The sequence below is a fragment of the Muntiacus reevesi genome, chromosome 22 (genome assembly GCF_963930625.1).
Source record: "Muntiacus reevesi chromosome 22, mMunRee1.1, whole genome shotgun sequence".
NCBI lineage: Eukaryota > Metazoa > Chordata > Mammalia > Artiodactyla > Cervidae > Muntiacus > Muntiacus reevesi.
Genome location: NC_089270.1, coordinates 43,378,213 through 43,406,189, shown reverse-complemented (window position 1 = coordinate 43,406,189; position 27,977 = coordinate 43,378,213). Strand labels below are relative to the sequence as shown.

The window sequence follows — 27,977 nt, the reverse complement described above, 5'->3', positions numbered from 1 at the left end:
CACAGGGATTCTCAAACTTGTTAAACTTAGCAAGGATTGCTTTTCAGAAGAAAAGAAAAAAAATCAGTAGATTTTATATCCCATAGCATTGATTCTGCAGAATATAGCTGGCATTCTGTTTAAAAAAAAAAAAAGAAAAGTTTAAGTACAGATGGGTATATGAATGTATACATATACAAGTCTATATATACTTCTGTTAGTATAGACGTCTCTATAAATGGGCTTCCCAGGTGACTTAGATGGTAAAGTGCCTGCCTGCAATGCAGGAGACCTGGGTTCAATCCCTGGATTCGGAAGATCCCCAGGAGAAGGAAATGGCAACTACTCTTGCCTGGAAAATTCCATGAATGAAGGAGCCTGGCAGGCTACAGTCCATGGGGTTGCAAAGAGTTGGACACGACTGAGCAACTTCACTTTCACTTTCACACTTAGTTTGGTGTTAAAATCAGACACTCTTCCCACTTAGTATTAAATTTTTGTGTTCACATTTTATAATGTCTCAACATTTGTAATATTATAAAAGATATTTCTTTTTCATTAACTCTTTGTTCTAGTTCCTTAAAACAAGTAAAAATTAGGAATGTTTGTCATATTTGAAACATGAGTTAATACCAAATATAGTTGATTCAAGTTCATAAGTATGTCCCATGAGCACATGAAATTTTTTCTTCACTTTTCCAATATTTGTATCTTTTATTTTTTTCTTGTCTAACTGAATTGGCTATTGCATTAAGAACTACATGAAATAAAAGGAGACAGAGCATCCTTGTTTTGTTTCTGATGTTAATAGAAATACTCCAAAATGTTTTACTATCAAGTCTTCTACTGACTTTGAGATCATTATATAAATATTGTTAATTTCTTTTCCAATTTCTTTCTATAAGATCTTCTTTGAAAACATCAGAAATGTATGTGGCACTTTGCCAAAAGTATCTATAGGCATACCTCAGAGACACTGCAGGTTAGATTCCAGTGACTATCTCAGTAAAAAAAGTCACAAAATTTTTTGGTCTCCTGGTGCATGTAAAAGTTATGTTTATACTATACAATAGTTAAGTGTGCAATAGCATCATGTCCAAAAAAACCAATGCACATACCTCAATTTAAAAATACTTTATTGCTAAAAATTGCTAACCACTATCTGAGCCTTCACCGAGTCATAATCTCTTTGCTGGTAGACGGTTTGCCTCCATGTTGATAGCTGCTGAAGTCACTGAAGGCTGTGGTGGTTGTGGCATTTTCATAAAATAAAATAACAATGAAGTTCGCCACATTGATTGACTCTTCCTTTCAGGAACAATTTTTCTGTAGCAAACAATGCTGTTTGACAGCATTTTATTCATAGTAGCACTTCTTTCAAAACTGAATTGTGTCTCAGCAAACAGGGAAACCCAGTGAGAGGGAGAGTGGCAGTGGACTCGCTGGCCAGTGGAGCAGTCAGAACACACACAGCATTTATCAGTTAACTTTGCCACCTTACATGGATGTGGACACGACACCCCCCAAACAAGTACAATAGTAGCATCAAAGATCACTGTTCAGATCACTGTAAAAAATATAGTGATAATGAAAAAGGTTTGAAGTGTTATAAGAATTACCAAAATGAGACATAACACATGAATTGAGCAAATGCCATTGGAAAAAATGTCACTGATAAACTTGCTCAACACAGAGTTGCCACAAACCTTCAAATTGTAAAAAATATATCTGTGAGGTGCAGTAAAGCAAAGTGCAATAAAACAGGGGTATACCTGTACTGAGTTGATTATAAAAATTTTTCTTTTAAAGGTGAAAATATTTTCATACACTTCCTAATGTTAAACCATCTTAGTTGATGGAATGAACTTCACTTCATGGGGTTACATAATTCTTTCAATATATTGCTGAATACTATTTTCTATATTTTTTAATGTTTGCATTGATATTTATAAATAAAATTGACCTACAGTTTCCTTTCTTATACTAACTTTGTAAGGTTTTGGTATTAGTATTTGCTGACTTCATAAAAGTATTTGAAATTTTTCTTCCTTCACTGAGCTGGGAAATCCAAAATTTCTTGACCTAGTACCTTGAGGGGAGAGTTCCCAGATAATGTTCTCATTTCTTCCCACACAAAGTCATCAGTCTAGTTAGATTTTTTTTTCTTTTTTCTGGGGTCAATTTTGGTAGCAGCTAATTTGTTATACAGCCTCCATTTTATCTAGGTTTTCAAACTGATAGCCACAGTAATTTGCAAAGTACTTTTATGATTACCATTAGTTTTATATCTGTTTTAATTTCTCTCTTTTCATTTGTGTTTCCATATATTTCTGGCTTCTTTCTTTTTCATTGATTATTAGGCTAGGAAAATTGGGAGAGTTTGTTTGACTCTGCGACCCCATGGACTGTAGCCCACCAGCCTCCTCCGTCCATGGGATTCTCTAGGCAAGAATTCTGGAGTGGGTTGCCATTTCCTTCTCCAGGGTATCTTCCCGACCCAGGGATCAAACCCAGGTCTCCCGCATTGCAGGCAGACACTTTAATCTCTGAGCCACCAGGGAAGCCCTTTATTACATATTTTATTTAAAAAATCAGATTTTTGGTCTATTTACAGGTTCTTGTATTTTACTATTTTATAATCAATTAATTTCATCTTCCATTTTATAATGCTTCCTCTGCTTTCCTGAAGTTTACCTCATTGTTCTTTTTGACTTATTGACTTAAATTCCTAATTCACTCACTCTTTCTTGCTTCAGTTCAGTTCAGTTTAGTAGCTCAGTCATGTCCAACTTTTTGCAACCCCATGGACTGCAGTACGCCAGGCCTCCCTGTTCTTCACCAACTCATGGAGTTTACTCAAACTCATGTCCATTGAGTTGGTGATGCCATCCGAGCATCTCATCCTCTGTCGTCCCCTTCTCCTCCCTCTCTCAATCTTTCCCAGCATCAGGATCTTTTCAAATGAATCAGTTCTTCGCATCAGGTGGCCAAAGTATTGGAGTTTCAGCTTCAACATCGCTCCTTCCAATGAACACCCAGGACTGATCTCCTTTAGGATGGACTGGTTGGATCTCCTTGCAGTCCAAGGGACCCTCAAGAGTCTTCTCGAACACCACAGTTCGAAAGCATCAATTCTTCTGTGCTCAGCTTTTTTTACAGTCCAATTCTCACATCCATACATGACTACTGGAAAAATCAAACTTTTGACTAGACAGAAGTTTGTTGGCAAAGTAATGTCTCTGCTTTTTAATAAGCTGTCTAGGTTGGTCATAACTTTTCTTCCAAGGAGCAAGTGTTTTTAATTTCATGACTTTCTTGCTTGATAGTGCTTAAAGTCTTGAATTTTCCACAAAATATGGTTCTGTCAGAGTCCATAAGTTTTAACATGTGTGTTTCCATTACCTTCATTTTCTAGAAATTGTATAATTTTGGTGTTATCTTTTTTAGTTAAAATATGTGATTTGATTTTTGTTTCTTTGAAAAAAATATTAAGAATTTTACATTCTTAAGATAAATATGTACTCAAGGGTTGAGATTAAATTATATGAATGAAATATTTGCAAAAGTATGTTCAGCATAGAATCTGCATTTAGGATTAGTTTAGTACGACTTCCCTGGTGGCTCAGATGGTAAAGCATCTGCCTACAATGCGGGAGACCCAGGTTCGATCTCTGGTTAGGGAAGATCTCCTGGAGAAGGAAATGGCACCCCACTCCAGTACTCTTGCCTGGAAAATTCCATGGATGGAGGAGCCTGGTAGGCTACAGTCCATGGGGTCACAAAGAGTCGGACACGACTGAGCGACATCAATGTTAATGTCACTTTTGTGAATGTCACATCTGCTAACTTTTTAGTAGAATATTGTTTTATTTCTCTGGTGTAAATCTATCAGTGTGCATTTAATTTTAAAATTTACAGTATAATAAGTATTAAGATTAACATACTTATTAAGTATGTGTGGGGCCATTCAGTAGCTACTTAGGGTCTACTGTATCTCCGACACAGATATTGAAACTCTGGGAGTACTGAAGCAGAAGTCATGTTCTCCTGTCTTTCCACATTTTTCTAGTTCTCTAAAGATGGTAAGCACAACTCTTACAAAGAATCTTTGAATATAGGTTACTTGGAGGACAGAAAGGCATTCAGTCTGTAAATTCTGGCCCACTATTGTGGATACTGATTACCAAAATAAATACACAACCTCTGACATATTCTACTTGTATAGTAAACGATGATTAGGTCAATGTCTGCAAAAATGATGATGACTATTGTGACATAGTGTGAGGTGCATATGACATGGGCAAAGAAAATCTGGTCCTAAAATACTAGCATTTTCCATTATATGAAGTCTTCACAGCCTCTATCTTTGCAGTGTTTATATTGAATATTAATGTATACATTAATCAAATAATAGATTAATTTGTGAAGATGTGAAAATGAGCATAGGTTAATTTGTGAAGATGTGAAAATGAGAAATTTTCAAACTGAGTTGAATTGTGATATACATACCATTTTAAATGTAACCTTCTGATCTTCTTCCATTGCGTGGCTGGAAAATAGTTAAGTTAGAAACAAAGCAATGTAACTGAGGAGGGAAGTTAATTTTCATAGAAAGCAGACTAATGATCTCAATGAGATAATAATACCATTACTTCTTCCTTATCTATTATTTTCCTCCTTCCTTCAGTCCATTCTCCTCCAATTTATTGTTAGAATTAGTTTCCAAAATGCAAATCTTACTATATGGCTCTGCTTAGACTTTATAATAATGTTGACCTTCCTTAACTAAATATTCCATTGGCTAATATTTCTTTAGCTCAGTATTTCATTAGAACTTAAGGAGTAGTATCAGGACTTCCCTAGTGGTCTAGTGGTTAAGATTCCATGCTTTCACAGCTGAAGGCACAGGTTTAATTCCTGTTCACAGAACTAAGATCCTGAATGCCACGTGGTGCGGCCAAAAAAAAAAAAAAAAAAACTTAAGGAGTAATATACCTTTGAGACACTTATTTACTGCAGATGAAACATTATGGAACTAAACCATGAAACAAGTGAATGCTATTTGGGGTATTTACAACCATGAATACTGGATTAGAGAAGAGATCAGAGATACCATAATATTAGAGCAACAAGCTGGTGACAGAAGTGAATCTCAGACTGTAACACTTGATATCAAATATCTTGGGATAAACTTAAAAACAATTAAAACTTACAAGTTAATATAAATAAATGCACAGTGAAAATAGTTTTCAATGCTGATATTGATTGAATTTTTAAAGAATTATAGTATATGCATACCCTGAATAAAAAGTATCTTCTACTTTGACTTGCAATAGGACCTTGGAATTCTTCCTGGAAGAGAAAATGAGGATATTAAAAATCAAACAGTAAAAGTAAGTGCAAATACTTCTTGAGGATATAGTTATTTTCAACCACCATAATTAAATAAAGAGGGAATCAAGGATTTGGGTATACAATTCATATCATTAAGTTTTGTATTTACACCTGAAGAATTTTCAGTGATACTAGCAGTGAGATCAGAGTATTGTATTTTAATCTAATTTCCTTAACAGTCTAACAGGTTCTATTTTCAGGAAATTTGTCAATTGTATGTATATTCATCAACAAGTAGGCAGAAGACATTTCATAGATAAGTAACTGTTTAAAATCTCCTTTCAGCATTTTGTTAGAATAAAATAATTTCTTTATAGTACATGTCGTATGTGCTAACAAATGAACAGGCAAAAAATATAAAATAGAACTGTGTCATAGCTAAAATACACAAATACAGGAATTTAAATTGAAATTGAGGGGTAATTTTGGTAAACTATATTTATTCATTGAGACTTCAGAGGAAATTTTCCCCATATACTTATATATACTGAAATAGTAATTTTAAAAAAAAGGAACAAACTGATTATTCAGTGAACTGTTTCTTTTTTCAAACATTTAATTTCAAACTTATTAGAAAAATATGTAACATTTTATAATTTCTATAAATGTTGGTTCTTGTAGCTTCCTATTTTCAAAAACTACTTATATAAGTATCAGGACAGCAATCACTATGAAATTTGTGATCAAGACCATTTTCAAATATTCCAATATTCCATAAACATAATCATATTTTTAGATTTTAAGAAATGTCCCTGAAAGCTATTAAAATGTTGAAATCCTTGCTTTATAACAAATGTATCTTAAATTCTGAACATTCTATACCAAATTCTCATCCTGACTATAAATCCCCCTAAATTACTTTAAAGATGGAAAATTTTAATATTTAAAAATGTAAATATAAAAACTATATATTTATATGGTTACATAAGAACAGCTATGTATTTTATATTAAGCAGAGAAAAAGAAAGATAGGATAACATAAAACTTAAAATGTGCCCAAATTTAAAGTTTTCAAACTCAAACACACAGTTCTTTTCAGTCTTATCATTGGTGATAGAACAGTATATAAAAGAATTTGGGAGGTAATGCTAAAATCCATTTTGGGATGGAATTGAGGATGTCCAGCAAAGAAAATATAAGGAAAGTGTTTGACTCTACTAAAATCTGAAAATTCATTTTAAGAACCAAAAATATTTCACTATCAAAAATATGGTTTAAAATTCAGCAATTTAGGCCCAGAAAAGTCCATAGTTAACTGTAATTTTTTTTTAAATTCGTGTTTTACTTTCTTTTTTCATAGATTCCTAGGAAGCCTAGTTTGCTGTGAAATACTTTTTGGAGCTATTGTTTGTCCAATAAGATATTACTACCAAGCTAGAGTTCATGCTCTCAGCTACTTATCTGAAAACAGTCTCACTCAAGGTGGAACATTGAAACAAAGTACGAAGCTGGCCACGCTACTGAGTCATTTTGATTTTGCAATAATAACACTGAAATGTTGTAGTAAACTATTAATTTTGCTGGTGTATTTTAAGAAAGTGGATTTTTACATTGAAATTTTACACTATTCATAAGTCAAGACTCTTCAGAAAGTAAAATTTAATTCAAAAAGCATATATTACTTCTAGAAAGTTGACAACTGATTTGATTTTTTCATGTTGGAAATTCTAAAATTTTAAGGGGCTACTACAGTTCCTCTTCCATTTCTCATTAAAATTGGCAGCAGTATTGTCTTCCATGATGGAAGCTTAGTTCAACCATGTGAAGCATTTAGGGAGGAGATAGTGATCATAAAAATAAATTTTGAGGAATTTCTTTGCCTAAACTGTATGCATTTTTAAAAGTATTTGAAAACTTTTGGTAGTAGAAGAATAAAATTAATATGGTACTTAAGAAAAATTTAACAATAAAATAACAGAAATATTCAAGAGTAGACATAGTAGAAAAAAAATATTTCCCTAAACTAGAAGTCAAGAAATTGTTGTAATCTCTAATCCCACTCACTATTGTGATCTTGGGAAACTCCTTTATTCTGAGTTGTTTTTCTTTTTGTAAACCAGGCATAATACTACTTATGTAAGTATCAACAGAATTGTCAAAAGAATAAAATGAGATCCCGTAAGACTGAAAACTATAATGTATTCCAATAATGGAAGGCATTACATAAGAACAATGCCTACAAACTTTCATCATCGAGAGAATTAGGATTCTTTTCAAAGGGCAGTAAAAATGTCACAATTTCCAGTTTAAAAATATGTTAACTCAGCTATATTTACCTTAAACATAAGACACTGAATTTGGGCCATATTTTTGCTAATTGTGGAAAAAAACAAAATACCTACATTTAATTTAAATTCTGATACTTCATAAACCTTATTCTTAACTAATGCTTTTGCTACCTGGATAGAAGGCTTGTCATTCAAGCCACATGTACCCAGAGGGGTCAGTAAAGGTCCTTGATCTTTCCCCCTATTCCTATCTAATGACTCGATAGGAATGTCCTTTCTCAAACCAAGAATGAACAGGTTGCCTCACTGGGAGGGGCCGATCCTTGAAAGGAAGTCTAATCCAGGCTTTCCTCGCTGCCCACAGCCTGAGTTAGAAGGACATACTATGGGGTGGGGGCCAGTGCTCCTCCTCCTGAGTGTGAAAATACTCCTGCAAACCAGCGCTCTTCTGCAGGCCACCTGGCTGCTACCTGAGGCCTATGGGGGAAGATCTTACAAACCACCGCCCCTCGGGATAAGCAGAAAGGGCTGCCCACACGCAGGGGCGGAGCGCGCGTGCAGGCGGTTACATACGTCCAGTCTGAACCTCTTCATCCTTCTCTCATGCAGTCGCGGGACGAGCTGCAGCAGCGGATGCACGACAGACGACTGAGGGGCACGAACACACACGCATGATGAGCACACCAGCTTCCCAGCACTGGGCGTAAAGACGGCTTCCTATCTGCCTTTGCTTTTACCCACTATGCTCGCTCCAGCCAGAAAAGAAAAAAGATGTGACCCAAGACAGTCCTCTGTGAGCATTTCAGAGAGCCGTGGAGAACAGGCCAAGGGATGGAATAAAAGTTGGCAGTTCTGTGCTGGGAATCTCCATCGTTCTGTTGATGAAGCTCTTTCCTGAGGGCCTGAACTCCATCACCAGCCAACAAGGAAAACCCCTGCCTGTATCTTTGAAAAGCAAAAAGGCGCCTGTCTGCTTCCAGACTTACGAAGAACGGTCTGGGACAAATGAAATCAACTCTCTAAGAATCAGTTTTCCATCATGAACATGTTCATCTGGAAGATTATACTGTACACACATCTAGTAATCTTCCTTATGAAATATATATTTCATTTAAAACTAAACACGTGGAACAAGACAACAGGAGACACAAAAAATGGCCATGTGTCATTGATCATGAAAAATGTGACTAACATACATATTCCCAAGACGTCAAGCAGAAGAAAATGAAAGCACATCTGAGACATGTGGCTACCTGATACGGTTTCATTTTAAAGGCATGGCTTAAATGGAACCTTCTCACAAACATTAAATTCATTCATCAAAGGGATTACTTTAAGCCACCTATGATGGTTACCTGTTAATCAGTTCAACGTGTATTTGGTTTAAAGCCCATATAACCTAACTTGCAACTCCTCACATGTAAGAGAAGTTGTTATTCAATGAGATAAATATTTAAAACTAAGGTTATAGTTACAGTCACGTTCCTACAGGTAAACATATGTTTAAAATACACTATGTTCCTCATTCCATAAAATGGCCCATGATAGTGAGTCACAAGCTTAGAAAGAATATTATGTCAAGTAATTTTTAATTATCCTAAATTGAAACACTGAAATAGGTTGGTTAGCACTTTATAAATCCATGCATACAAAAAGAAAACCACCACTACAGCCACACAATTTAGAAGTGAAATGAATTAAAGTTATTGGTATCTGGCTAATCTGAGAGAGTAAATTCTCAAATGCCTAGTTACAAGTAAGGAGCTCTTAGGAATACAAGTCAATATTTCTGAAAAAGTTAAAGTGTTGGTAACTCAGTCATGTCCAACTCTTTGCGATCCCATGGACTGTAGTCCTCCAAGCGCCTCTGTCCATGGAATTTTCCAGGCAAGAATACTGGAGTGAGTTACCATTTCCTTCTCCAGGAGATCTTCCTGACCCATGGATCGAACCCGGGTCTCCCACATTGCAGGCAATAATTACATTTTTGACAGTCATCTTTTAAATATTTCTTAAAATGACTTTGCATAAGTCTTTTTCCACTGCACTAATCAACATCTAAACCAACATGATTTACTTAATCATATTTGCATTTTTTGGTCTCTAAAATGTAAGTTGCATGACACTTACTGCCATTATTTCTAGTACCTAGAATTGTGCTTGGCTTGGTACATAGAACATACGCAGTAAATAATCGTTGAATGAATAAATAAATGAATGGATTTAATGTACTTGTAGCTATTGAGATATAAAACAAATGTATAATAAATACTGAATTCCATTTGTTCATTTATATATAAATGGTTAAAGAAAAAAAACCATGAATCTTGATCTAGCTCTATGAGATAAATTGCAAAAAAGTTTTTTAAAAAAATACAAGTGATCGCTAATAAGTAATTCTACAACTTACCACAACATTTGAATTGCCCAACTTTCGAGTCTTGGAATAATGAAATAAGAACTGTTAAAAAAAAAAGCAGTGAGCTTTACTATGAATGATCAGAGGTTTCCTGATTATTTTTAAATGTATATACTTATTAAATCACCTTACCCTTTTGGTGTTATCTTTTTCATCTGCTTCCTATTGAAAAGAGATTTATAAATATATTATATTAGAAAATAATAAGAAATATGTATAAAATTTATAAATGTATACAATTTATAATTTATTATAAGATTATAATTCTTAAAACATGTGCTACATATGTTATATATAAAATATAAGACTGAAATTAGTTAAGTACATATTGTTCTAAAAATAAATGTGCAATTAACTAAAAACTTTATAAATAAGAGTATGAAAAAAGATCTCTACTACAGAATTATTCATAAGAGCAAAAAACTGGAAACATGAGTGTTCTGTAGTGGTGGAATAGGAAACTCTGATATGATCACATGATAGAATATTCAGAGAAAAAGACTAGAAGGAATCACATCAAACTATTTATAATAGTCACTGCATAGTAAGACTTATCAGTTATTTTTACTTCCTTCCATAAGCTTTTCCAGAGTTCTCTCTCATTCCAAAAAGTTGTCTTTAAGAATGAGACATATCAAAAAAAAAAGAATGAGACATATCATTCCCTTTTTGTTGTTCTTTTCTGTTCTTATTTGCTTTTAATATAAATAGAAACTCATGGGTAAACACCATTGTCATATATTTCCTCTTAATTAAAAAGTCAATTAAGTGGTTTGGAAAATGTCACCATTAAAAACATCAGAAAAAAATACAGTTGTAAACACTTAGTTTCCAAAAATATTTATGTTTCTAAAATATCAAGTTTTCTTTGAATTACTGCGTGTGTGAAGTACGGAAATCAGAACACACCAACGATAATAGGTTAAACTACTAATGAAAAATATTTTCTAAACCTGAGGCTTTTATCCTTAATAAGGTAGTTTTAAATTAGTTCACCTATAAGATATAGAACATCAACTGAGGTATGGTACATTATGCCATTTTTCAAGTTCCCATTGCCTCACTTCAGGACAAAAAGCTCTACCAGAAGAATCAAATAATAATTTTAATAAGAAACCAAGACATCACAGTAAGAATATAATTTTCAAACCGACATGGACAATACAGTTTGCTTTTTTTTTTTTTTTTTTTGCATTATTAATGTCCTCTCTGACAAAGTACAGTGCCCTAACCTCCAAGCTTAGAAAAATGCATGTGGTCTCCAACTGTAGTATGATTCAGGGAGAAAGAAAGAGCCAAAATGACCCCAAATTTCTCTCATCAGAACTAGAACACATCTTATACTTGAGGGAAGCATATGATTTTCCAATTAGATGATTGCAAACTCCACTAATATGACCCTAAATTCTCAGGCATCAAAGAAACTGAAGTGTTTGCTTCTTATCCAAAATCAACTTACGTTTGTTCTTATAGCTCCTCTTAGCATGCTTCCTAAATTGAGTGTATTTCCTTCCAGGAGGAATTCCAAGATATTTCTGAGCAATTGTTTTTGCCTACAAATTAAACACCATTTGAACCTTACCTGGGGCTTTGGTAGAGTCCCCATAATTGTGAGGCAAAGCTCCTCCAATGCACTGGATGCCTAATATAAATAAGAAGATACACAGACGATGCTTCTGTTTTAACAATATTTGCACAGAAGAAATAACCATAAAATGTCAGGATCATGAGGATATATATTTCAATACCCTAAATAGAATTCTTATGGCCCATTGAAATTCTTCATTTTCTCTCATGACAAAAAATTTGGCTCCTAAAAGTAAAACTGTCTTTCCAACAAGGAAATAAAAAGTTGTATATTGCACATATGCACTGATTAAGGCTTCCACTGGGGGTCCAGATATAAAACTTCTCAGTATTTGCTAAAATTCTATGACTGAGGAAGTGCAAAAAGAGCGGTTATTCTTCTCAGCTTGCTGCTAAGTCTGAATCTACATGCCAAAGCGGTGAACCCAGCTGAATTTACTCATTATTGGCTAATTTGAAAATCTTGAAAAAAGAAAGAAAGAAAGAAAGAAAATCCTGCAATTGTTTGCAAACAATGGGAGTTTGGATGGGAGGAAGCCAGGCCATCCATGCACAGCTCACCTGAACTGAGTTCCCACCCTTCTAGGTTGCTGACTGAACACCCCAGGATCAGGTTTTTCAAAGCATCTGAGCCTAGAAGCAGGGCAGGGCTCCTGTGGCTTACAGCCAGCTGGGTGTGGTTAGGAGGAGCACAGAGGGACAAGCAGGGGCGAAACCTGCTTTGCACAGAATTCAGCATAGTCACATCAGAAACAATTGATTACTTAATAAATACATATTGGAAATAATAAGCTGAAATGGGATGGGGGAGCATCTCTGGAGTTGAGCAGCTTGCAACTCAAGCAGTGCAAATTCCATTTCTCCTCTTGATTAGCTGTGTAACCTTAGGCTGGTTGCCTAACCTCTCTCAACTTCAGTTCCTGTCATTATAAATCAAGGATGGCAACATCAGTGCAGAATTCTTGGAAGGATTACATGTGGTAAAGCTCTTAGCACAGTGCCACAGACAGAGCAATTAACAGCAGTAGCATTAAAAAAAATGTGTGATCTGCAAAGCTTGATTTACAGCTGCAGTTCCTGCTAATTCAGAAGATATGTCATGGACTATTCAGGGCCACTAAGACCCTTGCCCTTGGCACACACATGTTTAACAGGGTAGGCTATAGCTTAGGGATACAGGTGGAGTCACGAAGCAGCTTCTCTGAACACCTTTCCTAGCACATCAGAGGCCTGCTTTGTTCTGTTTGCCTGCCCAGTGCAAATTGTTGGGTATTTATTAACTATATTAAATGGTTCATAAGTATGTAGTATTTCAGTAAATTATAAAACATTTTCATACACACAATCACACTTTGTCCTTAAAACACAGCTTGATATATACAGGATGGGAATTGTTTTTCTCAGGTATAAAGCAAGTGAGGTTCTAGGAGACTGTGATTACTTGCCCAGTACCACACACAGCTAGGTTGTCTGACCTAGTTTTGCACTGGTATTGACTGCTAAGCCTATGATTAGGAGTTAGATGAGAGAAAAAATAGAGTGTGAACACTGATATATCTTTCACTTTTTCCCTTCACGGTTGGGTATGCAGGTCACCCAGAAAAATCTAGAAATAAATTCCTGAAACTTCTTTTTATGGCCCATCTAGAAATGCTGCAAAATACAAAACAATAAAAAAATCTAGTGATATCATGTGTCTCAGCTCAAAGAAGAATAAATTCAGATACATGGGTGTCTCCTTAGAAAACAGCTTCTAAGTCAGATGAGGTGTGGCAACAAGACTGAAGTCTGACAGAAAAAGTTTCCAAACAAATTCTATTTCCTTCAGCAGCTTTTTACATGAAGCCAGTATTCACTGAGCTGCAACTGTTGTTTAAGGATTTTTCTCATATGGGATTTTTAATATTTTATTTTTTTTATCATGGACCTTTTAAAAGAGTCTTTATTTCCTATTTGGTAAAAATGTTTTGAAGAACTCTTCAGAGAATCACATGCATCATAGCTAATGTGAAAATTAATTATTTTTTTTAATGGTATCAATTAGTGTAAAAGCTTTCATAGTAAATTTACCAAGCTTTCCTCAAAAGGCACACAGTCTCCAAAGCCAATAAAAGCCTAATTTACTTTTATGGTTTTTAGATGAGTGCTTTAAAATTCATCCTTTTAATTTTGCAGACATAAAAGTGATTCTGAGGGTGCTCCTGAATTTTATATATAATGCAAAAGCTTGTGTGCTGATTAATATCCATCCCATGTTATATATCCACCAAGGTTCCTCAAACAATTTGAAATATCATTCATAAACATCAACCTATTGTGATTCTGGTTTCTCTTTACCTCCTAATGCCTGTAACGTACTGCAGGTGGTCCTCTGCAGGCTGAGGACCCAGTGAGGCAGCAGAAATGGAGCACTTTACAAGGCTGCTACTCCACACCGGCCAGGATGACATTCTGGAAGGACTGTGTGAAGGACAGGCACTGCACCCTGGCCAGACCGTGCAGTGGTCACCCCAGGCACGGAGCTGACTGCAATGAGAGGGGCTGAGCCAAGAGCCTCTGCTGAGCCCTCTCTGATCAGGAGACTAGTGATGCTGATTCACTAGTACGACACAAAGGCTAACTGCTACACTGGCACTGAGGGACAGAACTGCAGACAGAAGCAGCAGCGTCCAGCAGAGACGTGTGAGGGCACACTGACTTCCCACTGCTCCCCATGTTTCTGAGACAGGCGGGCACCCAGGACCTTTTGCTGCAACGCTTGTACCTGGACAAAGCTCTCCTTGAGCAACAAAATGCAAAGAAACTATATGGGACTAAAAATAACTGATGTTTGGGCAGTTGGGGCAAATTATGAACAAAAAGATACCAATAGACCAAAAAAACCCAACCGCTACTTCTGAAGAGCCAGGAGCAAAAGCAGGAGAACTGAGTCTGCACTGGACACCGCCAGCTGCTGCTGCTGCTGCTAAGTCGCTTCAGTCGTGTCCGACTCTGTGCGACCCCATAGATGGCAGCCCACCAGGCTCCTCCGTCCCTGGGATTCTCCAGGCAAGAACACTGGAGTGGGTTGCCATTTCCTTCTCCAATGCATGAAAGTGAAAAGTGAAAGTGAAGTCGCTCAGTCGTGTCCGACCCTTAGTGACCCCATGGACTGCAGCCCACCAGGCTCCTCCGTCCATGGGATTTTCCAGGCAAGAGTACTGGAGTGGGGTGTCATTGCTTTCTCCAGGACACCACCAGAGAGGTGGGCAAAACGCCTAAGCCATCCTTCCAGCCCGACCGCTGGACATACCCCTACCCCCACCCCATATAAAGGAACCAGCTCCCCACCCCAACACCCAGGGAGTGCGAGCAAGGGAACCTGTTATTTGTTCTTGCTCTCTCTGCTGCAACAGGGGCCCCAAAAAACCTTTGTCTGAATTTCTTGCCCGACCTCTAGTCAATTTCTACTTATTAGCGGAGGCCAGGAACCCTGGGTGGTATCACTTCCAGGTATAGGAGCTGGACTAATACTCCTCTCTCCCCAGCCTTCTTTTAGAATAGGAATGAGTTAACTTGACCAATGATTCGGAGCAAGAAACTGGGCGCGCTCTGTCCAGCACTTGCCTCTCAGGTAGCCAGTTCTCTGGCCAGGTGTTCTTGCCTTGTCACTGCCCTGGGGCACAAAACCTGATTCTGGCAATCAGCTTGAGTCTCTGACTAAACCTCGGTTTAATTCTGGGGGTAGTTTTAGCAAGGTCAGCATATCTAAGGCCACATTCACAAACTGACTTTTCAGTTACAATGATATTCTTATCTCCTAAATCTGACTCTGTAAGTTCATCTCTCCATGGGTTGAAAACTCAATTGAGGGACCAGGATATTAGTCCCTTAATACAGCCAGAGACACATTTTAACACAGAATTTGATTTTGAAATTAGCATTTTACTTTCTAAAATATGGGTACTTTATCTGCATATCTATTGTTCTTAGAGGTAAAGCCTGGCACCTTACATAAACTCTTGGCACTCATTATTACCTGCCAATGATATAATAATTTCCAATATGTTGACATGTTTTAATAAGTCCATAAAATCATGACAGGTCCAGAGGGAGAAATGCAGTATTTCAGCATGACACAAATGCTTACATCACTCTGAAACAACTCCATTTGGAATTACCTGAGGCTGTGGATGCACGGACAACAAAGATAAACAAGCGTCATTTATCTGTAAAACATGAAAATTCCAGTTACATCCTGGAAACAGACAGGCGATCACAAAAAAACAGAAAGCAGATTTTATAAAGTCAGGTTACTTGTAAAACATTAATGAAGGTTCCATGACTGTTCAGGACTCTGGATTTGGGAAGGAGGAGCCTTTTAAACTATCTAAGGAAGTCTTGGAATTGGAATTTCCCCAAGATCTGACCCCAGGCACAGGGGTATACATCCCCATTTCTAGTTGTAGGGATCATCAGAGATAAGAGATGCTTCAAACATTGAAGGGAAAAACTTTTAGTGTTATTCAGCCTGAGAAATCTGTGTGGTGACTAAAGAATGGCCTCAAAATTAAGGAGCATCCTGTTACGTGGTTCTTTACTACATATAAATCTAATCACATCATCTAAACTAACAGGAAAATAGCATACATGCTAAGCAATAAAGAGTATACAGTAAAAACTTTTTCTTACACAACATGAGCCATCTTCTAGTTCTCTATCAAGAAGCCAGCATTAGAAAATGGTTCTATTTTACAATGAAGGTTTATTGATTATGCTTGACAACTAGCTGTCCTCAGCTTTTATCCTTAAAAGAAACTTCAAAAGATTTTAAACTATAGTATAAGAGATTTATATTAATCATTAAAAACTGTGCTGAGAAGTTAAGCACTATGCTGGGGGTCTAGAGTAATTAATGGCATTTATGACTTTAGTGGCCTTTTAAAATGGGACTGGAAAAAATGGGACTGATTCTTGTCTGTCTGGGATGATTTAGGTTGAGCTCTATTTATGACATAACATCTCAGGGGTCTCCTTTTAATTCTAGAATTCTTTGTTGAATTTAATTTCTCACACTAAACTGAAGGGAGGATAATTATATCCTTCAATCATAATTTCTTAAGCTCCTTATTGTTTCCAGTAAACATGAAGTAAACTAAAACATGAACTAAAATATCTGATTCTCTAACCTAGAGAATAACAAAAGTATATGTGGTAACATATAGTATTACAGAAAAACATATGTTTGTGTCTCCTTTTTACGTTCACAAAACTTGTATTGGGAGAATTGCTTTATTCTATTTGTTCCTTGTGTCCATCACCTGCTCCCTCTTCTAAAGATTCTTTTCAGAATCTCTCTCTCTCTCTCTGTCTCTCTCTCTCACACACACACACACATACACACACACACGCTAAACTTCTTGCAGTCAGGGGCTATTTAATGTGCTCAAATACGTGATCAATAAATACTCTTTAATTAAATTGTATTGAGCTTTTAGGACATAAAAAAGAAGTCAATTGAGAGAGGAAAACCAAAAGATACCCTTTTAAGCTTTGAATTGTGACCAATGCTTACTGTATCTTCCCCAAACATGATAAAGTTTGCCTTAGTAGTGTAGGAGGAAGTGGTCCCTCCCAAAAGAGTGATGTTTAGGTATCTGAAGATGTTATTTGCTCAAGAGTAAGCTGTCCACCCCCAGCCCAGGCTGCCCATCTGTGTGACGTAGTCAAGTCCAAAGACCCTTGAAACTCAGGGTTCACTAATCAGAGCATCAATATTGCTTGAATAAAAACATCAGAATAAGAAAAAACTCCAATTAATCAAATTAGTAGATAATTGCAATGCTTTTCAGTCTCTGTACTCCTTTCTTTAAAAGGCAGAGCTGTACCGCCTGCCGTCTTTCCCTTTGGGTAAGCACTTGTTCATTTTATTCAATTTATGGCCCTGATGGTTTTAAGTACCACTAATTGCTTTTGAGAACTCTGTGGAGTCCATTGATGAATCCCTTTGAAAATGGTTAGGTCTCTGTTTTTGGTTTGAAAAGTACCTGTTTCTAGTGTCTGAATAGCTTTGTAATTTTGAAAACCTCTGGTAGAAAGCTTAACTATATGTTCTAAACATTTTACTTTTTAAAATATTTTTTATAAAAGAATTTATAGTGGTTTTACAACTCCATTTGATTATCATCTAAAAGTTTTTTCAAAGATTTTTCACAGAAATATAATTTCAAGCTAAAATACATGTTTCTATATTCTACATTAATATCCACTATCTAATTTGTCATCTTATTAATATATTTCTGCTGCTGCTGCTGCTAAGTCGCTTCAGTTGTGTCTGACTCTGTGCGACCCCATAGACGGCAGCCCAACAGGCTCCATCGTCGCTGGGATTCTCCAGGCAAGAGCACTGGAGTGGGTTGCCATTTCCTTCTCCAATGCATGAAAGTGAAAAGTGAAAGTGAAGTCGCTCAGTCGTGTCCGACTCTTAGGGACCCCATGGACTTCAGCCCACCAGGCTCCTCTGTCCATGGGATTTTCCAGGCAAGAGTACTGGAGTGGAGTGCCACTGCCTTCTCCGTCCCGAAGCACAGAGTGCTTCATTTCTGCTCTCCACCCTGAACTTTTTCAGGAAGTGTTGAAGGTCAGCAGCTATAGGTGCACACAATTTAATCGTTGTAGAGGTAGATGGCAAGCACCCACAGCAAGTGCCAATTTGTGGTTGACAGGCATGTTGCTTATCTCAGTGTTGGTGCAGGTAAAATATTTGATTAAGTTCACATTTTATTTAGGATTAACAAAACTCTTAAGAAAGGAGAAGAGAAATTCCTTAACTAGGTGAACATTATATAACAGAATTCTAGAGGAAATTTATACTTTATGGAGATCCTTTAGCTACATTTACTGTATGTAGACATAGTACTGGAGGACTCTGACCATTGATTGGAAGAGGGCTTCCCTGATGGTTCAGATGGTAAAGAATTTGCCCGCAATGCAGGAGACCTGGGTTTGATCACTGGGTTGGGAAGATCCCCTGAAGAAGGACATGGCAACCCACTCCAGTCTTCTTGCCTGGAGAATCCCATGGACAGAGGAGCCTGGTGGGCTACGGTCCATAGGGTCACAAAGAGTCAGACACGACTGAGCGACCAACACTTTCACTTTACAAGGAAAGAAGAAATTGTTTCTTCAATACTTAATGTATTAATGTTGCACCCTTTGGACATAAGGTATTGTTTCTAGGAATTTATCCATTTCATCTACGTTTTCAAAATTATCACCATATAGCTGTCCATAATACTTGGGGGGATGGGTAACAGCTTATTGAGACACAATTTACATTTCATAAAACTCATCCATTTAAAGTGTACAGTTCAATGGTTTTTAGTGTTATTTATAGAGTTGCACAAACTTTTGCCAATTGCCTATAATACTTATTTAAAATATTTATAAAATCTCTATTTTTGTTGATGATCTACTTTTTCAGTCTTTGTCCTTTTTTATCCTTATCTTTCCCTCTGCCTTTTTAAAATCAGCACTATGAGTGCTTATTAACATTCTGAAGCAATAAATATATGGTTTTGTTAATATTGTTGTTCTCCTCCTCTCTCTTTTAAAAATCTATTTCTGCCCTTATTTTTATTATTTACTTTATTCCTGTTTATTTGAATTTTCCCTGTTGTTCTTTCCCCTCATTTTTTAGCTGAATGCTAAGGATATTTGTTTTTAAATTTTCTTCTGTCCTGAAAAATATATATGAAGTTTCTTTCTAGCTACTGTTCTAGCTGTAGCATACAAACTTTGACCTATAATATTTTTATATAATTCTTTTCAACATAGAGCTACTCACCAATGCCATATATTTTTCAAGCAAATGGGATATTTAAGTTATATCTTTGCTGATAGTTCCTAACTTTATTGCATTATAATTGGAAAACATTTTAAATGGACCGTCTCTAACTTATGGAAAACTTCTTGTCTTCTAAGACACAGTCTACATTTTTAAATGCCTCAGTTATATTCAAAAAGAATGTGCATACTATTTAGTACATGCTTTTTAAAATACTTCTAATAGCTCAAATTTATGAATTGTATTGTTAGGTCTTTGACATATCTACTTATGTGCTATTTGCTTTAACTATCAGTTTTGAGAGAGGTATATTAAAATCTCCAACTACAAATGTTCTTTTATATATTTTTCCCTGAATTTCTATCAATTCTTAAATAAGTGTGGAGACTCTTCTGTTAATATGGGCTTCCCTGATAACTCAGTTGGTAAAGAATCTATCTGCAATGCAGGAGACCCTGGTTCGATTCCTGGGTTGGGAAGATCCACTGGAGAAGGGGTGGGCTACTCACTCCAGTATTCTTGGACTTCCCTTGTGGCTCAGCTGGTAAAGAATCCACCTGTAATGCAGGAGACCTGGGTTTGATCCCTGGGTTGGGAAGATCCCCTGGGGAAGGGAAAGGCTACCCACTCCAGTATTTTGACCTGGAGAATTCCATGGACTGTATAGTCCGTGGGGTCACTTTCATTTTCACTTCTGTTAATACATATTAATGATGGATCTTTTTGCTCTGTTGCTCTTTTATCAGCATATGTTTATCTGTTAAAATGGTTCATGTACTTGAATTCTATTTTATCAGATATTAAGACTGCTACTCCAATTTTTGTGCAGTTCATATTTACTTGCTATGTCATTTTCCATTCTCAACCACTTTTTGTTTTCTGCTTCAAGTGTGACTTTTACATAGACCATGTTGCTGAATCTGGTTTTAACATCTGGTCTGATAATCTCTTTTAAGTGGTATATTTTAGCACATTCATATTTATTCTCATTATTCTATTATTAGGATTTATTTCTGCCATCTTCACCATTTACAGTATTTTTGGTTTCTTTTCATCTTTCCTTCTTTCATTTAATAAAAAAAATTATGAATTCAGAATGTTGCTAAAATCGCAAAGCTCAATTACATTATTTCACTTTACCGTGATTATTTTATTTTATTTTTTTTTTTTTTGTGATAATTTTAAAAAGGGTAAATTTCCACTAATTTGTGTAATGATAATTCTTTACCTCATTCCACAACTGTAATTCTTGTTCAGGCTGTAATCCTTGAGGTAATACTGGAGCACCTAAAAATAAAGTTAATGTTATAATATTTCTCCTAAAACTAAACATTATATATAATTCATTTTTGGATGATATTTCTCATTTTTCACTGTATATGATTATCCTCCTAGTTCATTAGGTATCTCCGGCTTTGACTCAGTATAAGGATTCCCTGGTGGTTCAGTTGGTAAAGATCCCCTTGCAATGCAGGAGACTGGGGTTCGATCCCTGGGTGGGGAAGATCCACTGGAGAAGGAAATGGCAATCCACCCCAGTATTCTTGCTTGGGAAATCCCAGGGACAGAGGAGCCTGGAGGGCTACAGTCCATGGGGTCCCAAAAGAGTTGGACACGACTTAGCCACTAAACCACCAGCAACCAAGGAGACATAATTATTAAACAAACTTTAATAGCATTACAAAGACGTTACTCTCAAGAGTGAAAGACTTATATGTCCACCCAAAAACTTGTACATGAACATGCCTAGTGGCATTATTCATAATAGCCCTAAAGTAGAAACACTCCAAATATCCATCACCTGGTGAATTAACAAAATGTAGTACATCCATACAATGGAAAATTGTGGTCCATAAGAAGGAATGAACTATTGACATAGGCTGCAAACAGAGATGAATCTCAAACAGATTGTGCTAAATCAAATAAGCAAATGCATAAGATTATATTCATACATATAAATGTATGAATCCATTACTATGGAACGTCCAGAGAAGGCAAATCTACTGTGCTAGATTACTGGCTGCTTAGGGCTGAGGATAGGAATGGGGACTGACTGCAAACGGACATGAGATGTTTGGGGGATGATGGCAAACCGTGTTGTTGTGATAGCTGCACCACTCTTTGTTTCCTTTCTCTCTCTCTTCTTTTTGGTAGAGATGAATCAATACTTCATTTGTTAAGGAGAAGTAACTACTAAAAGTTTTGTAAAACAGAGCATAAAAAAAGTAAGAAATCCATTCTACTTAATTCAGAATGCTTGAAGAGTCACTTATGCCACGATGTATGGTAATGCAGGAACAAAAATTTATTACAGACACGTTTTTTTAGTTTGGGTTTAGTGCTGGCCCTTGTTTGACCTAAATAGTATAAAGAATGATATTCAACCAATTGAAATAACATTTTTCAAGTAACACAATGCCTCCAGGGTATTCCTAATGTGATCATGAAAGAGAACTTAGATGATGAAGTATCACATAAAATCCATGTACATGCATGAATACAATGTTATAGCATAACTTTATGTAAACTTTATGTTTATTTGTATGTAAATCACTAGTACTTGCTATAACTAGTAGGGCTTCCCTGGTAGCTCAGATGATAAAGAATCTGCCTGCCATGCAGGAGACCAGGGTTCGATCCCTAATCGGGAAGATCCCCTGGAGAAGAAAATGGAAACCCACTCCAGTATTCTTGCCTGGAGAATTCCATGGACAGAGGAGCCTGGTGGGCTACAGTCTATGGGGTCGCAAAGAGTCAGACACAAGTGACTAACACTTTATTTTAACTGGAAGTTTGTACCTTTTGACCACCTTCATGAAAACTTATTTATACCATAAATCACAAATTAATTTAAATTAAAAGACAAACAAAAACTCTCAAAATATATGAAACATATTTAATAAAAAGGTGATGGCAGAGATCCCTATAGGATAGAACTCTTTCGAATCAATAGACAAAAAGGAAACATGGATAGGCAAATGAGTGCCCAGCTCTTTAAGTCCACTTAAAAACCACTGAGCTACATCATTAAACAGATCAATTTTGTGGTTCATAAACTGTATTTCAGAAAAGGTCTTTTAAAAAAAGAATTACTTGTTAAGGCCTTAATTATTGTTGAAATAAAATGTTAACTAGCTTATATCCTCTAAAGTAATATTTTCTTCACAGGTTTAATTTGCAAATTCATGCTGTATAAATTGTAAGTATTAAATGTAATTATTGTTTATTTTATATATATATATATATACACATTTATTCTTACTAAAGGTAAGAAAATACCCTTTTATGAAAATGAAAGTGTTAGTCTCTCAGTCATGCCCGACTCTTTGCAACCCCGTGGACCGTATCCCACCAGGCTCCTCTGTCCATAGCATTCTCCAGGCAAGAATTCTGGAGTGGGCTGTCATTCCCTTCTCCAGGGGATCCTCCCGCTCCAGGGACGGAACCTGGGTCTCATGCATTGCAGGTGGATTCTTTACCACTGGAGCCATGAGGGCATCCACAGGCGCTGTGTTAAGCATTAAAACGTGTCATGTTCTTAAACCTTGAAACCAACCTTTAAAGGTAGCTATTCTCCTTATTCCCATTTTAAGATGAGGCAACTGAAGCAAGGAAAGATTAAACAATTTGCCTCAGGTCACGAACATACATACATAGCAGAAGCAGATTTCAAATCAGGTCTGCGTGCAGGCTCGGTCATGTCTGACTTGTGACCCGATGGACTGTACCCGCCAGGCTCCCCTGCACATGGGGTTTCTCAGGCAAGGATACTGGAGTGAGTTGCCATGTCCTCCTCTAGAGGATCTTGCCAACCCAGGGATCCAACCTGGGTCTCCTGTGGCTTCTGCATTGGCAGGCAGATTCTTTACCACTTCAGCAACCTGGGAAGCCCTCAAACCAGGTATGACCGATTCCAAATCCTAACAGGTTTTCCCCCCTAATTCTACCACTTTTCAGTCAAGTCTTGCTTTGAGTTCACTCAAATTTATACTGTTACTGAAGCTAAGTTCCAATAAAAGTACCAGTATTTAACTACATTTTCTGTACTCAGCATTAGAAGTAACTTACATGGATCATGTCGTCCATAGAGTTCATTTATGTGAATCCCCTTTCATGGGACAGCTGTTCTAGCTGCACAAACAATCTTACACACTTCTCAATTATATATTTCTTATCCTAGCCCAAAGGTATATCTCAAAGTCACTATTGTCTGGTGACTGTTACTCTAAGTTCATTCTGTTTTCAGAAACGGATAAAGCTGTGCTTCTCAAATTTTTATACAAAACATCTGGTGATCTGACTAAATGAGATTCTGATTCAGAGATCTGGGTACAGGCCCAAGAGTCTGCATTTCTAGCAAGCTTCCTGGTAATAAACGGATGCGGCTGGTCCATGGATAACAGTGAACAGCCAGAGGCAGTGAGCACTGCATTGCAGAAAGGAACAGAGGATGCCTCTTTTTTGACAGAACTAGGCAGCTCAAAGAAACGTTTTAGGTTTAAACTTTTTAACAAGTCTGAATAATTCCAAAATATTCCATAAATATTCTCATGAAAAAAATCTAACAGGCCATCAGGCCATTCCTTACAGCTTGAATGCATTACTCACCTATTGTTACCCAGCATACACAGCTTTGAAAAAGAGGAAGGTAAAAGAAAGGGGGATAAAGGGAGAGAGCAGTATTTGATTGAAGAGAACCAGAGTCAAGTATGATGCAAGGAAATACACAAGGAATTTCACTTGCTGGATGCAGTCTTCACCTGCCTGTACTTTTGATTTCTCCACTCATCATACCAGGGTTAATCTCTGTTTGACAGGGCATTTCTGTTTAGTGAACACAATTTCACATTCTTTCTTCTCTTGACTATCCTCCACCCTCCAGGAAAAGCGGAAGCACCCCCTCCCTACAGCCTTACCAAGACCTTTGAGACTTTGTCTCCTTCGATTTCTCCAAGCTGGCGCCGGCCACACCAAAACTGCCACTGTTTAACTTAGTCCCAAGCATTTATATAATAAAAAAGGGATACTTTGTGGCTCTTACACAGAACAATAAACATAGTCGCAGGGTAGAAAGGTTAGAAAAACCAGAATTTTTAAATGTTTACCTATAATTTATAGAAAAGCTTTAATATCCTATGACTAAATCCAAACGTAAGAGGAAAAAATTTCCCCTTTGTCTATTTGTTAACTAAAGTTGATGTGTTTTTCCTCTCGACATACCCAGGATGTGGGCTTTACATTATCAAATAGCAGTGCTAGATACTTTCCCAAATACTGTCAGGACAGTGCCACTCTCTTCTATATCCTAATAATGGCATTGGATTTCTTTTGTTTTTGCTTTTAATTTTTATTAAAAGTAGGGCTTTTATTAAGAGTAGAACTTCCCAGGTGGCACAGTGGTAAAGAATCTGCCTGCCAATGATGGGTTTGATCCCTGGGTCCAAAAGATCCCCTGGAGTAGGAAATGGCAACCCACTCCAGTTTTCTTGCCTGCAAAATTCCATAGACAGGAGCCTGGTGGGCTACGGTCCATGGGGTCACCAAAAGTTGGACATGACTAAGTGAACACATACACACACACACACACACAGTTGGTTTACAATGCTGTGTTAACAACTGCACTATTTTTGATCAGTTTCAAGATATTTATACTTAACACTATCTCATAAAGGGAAACCTTTAGTTTTATACTGAACAATAAAACTAATGCAAATAATATGGATCAACAGCTCGTGCATCTGTAAATACACCATGTGTAAGAGAAAGAAAAGCAGATCTGGCTATTCTAAAAGTAGTGTCCATTTTCTTTTCTCATTGCTAGTACTTAGCTAGTGTAGGATTTGGAAATCAGAAATCATTACTGCTGACTGAATTTCAAGAACTATTTCATGAGTAGGAAAAGACACTTCTTAGTTTAGCCTTGGGCACTTGATCACTTCTTGTCAGAGGCCATGTCAAGTGACAGTTTGTCACAGATATCCAAAGGTACCACTCTTTCAGGAAATTTCTGTCTTCATTTTAATGTTCTTTGAACGGTAAACTGTTTCCAGCCACCGACTCTGTGGCTGGCCCTTTACCTTTTTATTGCCATTGCAGCTCTGCTAACTCATTTTTGCCAAGGACGCTGCACTTATTGACATGAGTTTTTTCCTCTGACTTTGTGGCATTTGCTTTGTTGTTTTCTGATACATCCACTTGCACCTTGCATAATGATTAATCTTGGTGGATTATCTCCTAGTTTGGCTTATGTATGTTAAGCTTCTCCTCCAGTGCTACTGTCAGAGCTCAGGAATATAGCAGATCATCAGGGCAGATCAGATGAGGGTAAATTCACCCTCTTCCCTTCTCATCACATTTTTAGAGAGATAAAATTAATTTTTTAGCATTAACAGCAGGTCTGACGGGGAAAGAAGACACAAAAAGGTATTCTAGGGGGATTTCTGTGTAGGGAAAGAGGTATCTCATCCCTTAACTTGAGAAACAGTGGAGATATTTACGAGATGATTGGTCAACCAGCAGATACCCTCTTTTGGAAATAACACCCAAGACTTGCTGTTTTTAGAAAATGGCTGCTGCTTTCTATAGTTTCTGCCCAATCACCAGGAGCCTGAAAATTCCACTGTATCCCCTTGCTAAAAGAAGTTCTCTCTCACTGATGCAAAATTCACTGCAAGCATATAGTACTTACCATGCATGGAAAGTAAATTTGCTTCACAGAGAAAAAAAAAATTAAACTATGATTATCTGCTTTCTGAATAAGGTAGATAAAAGTGACCATCCTAATTTTACCAATAACAAATTTAAAATGGAAAAAGATTAACGTGACTTTGCAAAAGGCATGCTGTATCACTGCTGAATAAGCGATGGAGAAGGTTTAGGTCTCCTAGCTTCTACTGCTTACATTTCACAACCAAATTACCCTGCTTTTCAAGCCAAGGAGTCCCCACCTCTCTGAATCTCAAATGCCCCAAGGAAAGGGGGAACACAATAAGAGGACAGCAATAACAATAGCTCCACTAGGAAAAGAATGATGTGTCAGTTCCCCCACCTCTAATAGGGGGCTGGGCTACAGAATAAGGAAGGTTCCCACACTAATGGTTTCTAGTCCTAACATTATGGACAATGATGAAACAACCCTCACTTACACTACCGAGAGGAGAGCAGAGGGAAACTAAGGGGACCCGTTGCAGATCTAGAAAAGTCAAGATCTTAGTAGGGCTACCACTGGCCCGGGAGGGCCCTGGCTCAAAGCTGGGAGATGAGGGATGGTCCCCTCACGCTACTTGGAAAGGTAACCTTGAGGGAGCAGGGAAGTGATCTTTCCACTGGAACAGGTTATATCTACTCTACTCCAAGCCCCAAGCTTCAGACACCCCTTCCAGATCTTGCTTTTGCTTCCCCCCCATCTTTCCTCTAAGCCACGGCTTCGCTGGTGGTTCAGATGGTAAAGAATTCTGCCTGCCAACGCAGGAGACCCAGGTTCAATCCCTGGGTCGGGAAGACCCCCTGGAGGAGGAAATGGCAACCCACTCCAATATTCTTGCCTAGAGAATCCCATGGACAGAGGAGCCTGGCGGGCTACGGTCCATGGGGTCTCAAAGAGTCGGACACGACCGAGCAAGGAACACTTTCACCTCCTCTAAGCGAGGGACAGAAGTCCTTGTTACTATCAAATCGTAGCTGCCTTCAATGGCTTTAGCTGCAGCAGAGACAGAAAGGCGGGCTTGCACACTTGCTTCTCCGACTCTATATTCCTGATCCGGTGCGGAATAACCTACGTGGCCCAGAGCCTACGCTCTTCCTTTTCCATACTGCTGGAAAGGGGCCTGTTACTGCTCCGGGTTACCTGAACAGTCCAGGAGCTCACTCACCAAGAAAGCGGAGCACTTTCCAAGTTGACCTCACGTCAGCAGGGGAAGTATCACACCCACTCTAGTTTTGCTTCCTTGTCAATCCCTCCAGTAATTGCAATCAAAGGAAAAGCATTTTCATTTTCATTATTTTAACTCCCGTTACCCATAAATCATGCGGGCTGGACATCCGAAGTCTGGGAAGACTGCCCGGCTTGGGGGTTTCGCCCAGGCGCAGGTCCAGGCTCGAGCCGGGCCACAGACACGTGCGCCCTGACTGCCCTGGGGTGGCGACCCGTGCACCGCGGCACGAGGGGCTGGCAAATCCCGCCAGCCAAGAGGAAAGAGAAAAGGAGATAAGAGATCGAGGACTGCAGCGGGGAGGAGAGGCACTGGACGGGACGCGGCGCGGCTGTCCCAGGGGGCGCGGGGTCCTCTTACCTCCGCAGGCGGACAGCAGCAGCAGCAGCAGCAGGAGCGGGGACCCGGCGGCCACATGTCCCGCGGGCGGCTCGGGCCGGCGGCTCGCGACTCGCGGCATCCCGCGACCCTGCGCTGCACCCGCCGCTCGCTCCGAGCAGTGCTCCGGCTGAGCTTCCGCGTCCCCGGCGCGCTGTTCTCCCGGCTCCGCGGCCAGACCGACCGCCCCACGCGCGGCCAACTTTTAAATCTCGCGGACACGTGAGCTGAGGCGC

At 37.9% G+C, this 27,977-nt stretch overlaps 2 protein-coding genes and 1 non-coding gene across 3 annotated transcripts in view; 1 reads left to right on the top strand and 2 right to left on the bottom strand.

Moving 5' to 3' along the window:
- CLOCK (clock circadian regulator) overlaps positions 1 to 27,977 on the bottom strand; it is a 332,535-nt gene that overhangs the window by 173,687 nt on the left and 130,871 nt on the right. The window lies entirely within an intron of this gene.
- On the bottom strand, positions 3 to 27,908 carry NMU (neuromedin U). Its single transcript, XM_065914626.1, has 10 exons — positions 27,724 to 27,908; positions 20,661 to 20,719; positions 15,768 to 15,815; positions 11,603 to 11,662; positions 10,153 to 10,182; positions 10,012 to 10,062; positions 8,175 to 8,249; positions 5,278 to 5,331; positions 4,489 to 4,528; positions 3 to 115 (listed from the first exon to the last, which is right to left on the bottom strand). The coding sequence occupies exons 1-9, from the start codon at positions 27,821 to 27,823 to the stop codon at positions 4,493 to 4,495; spliced, it is 513 nt and encodes a 170-aa protein (XP_065770698.1). The 5' UTR covers positions 27,824 to 27,908; the 3' UTR covers positions 3 to 115; positions 4,489 to 4,492.
- Positions 3,591 to 3,662, top strand: TRNAC-ACA (transfer RNA cysteine (anticodon ACA)). The gene has a single exon. It is a non-coding gene; the product is annotated as a tRNA-Cys (tRNA).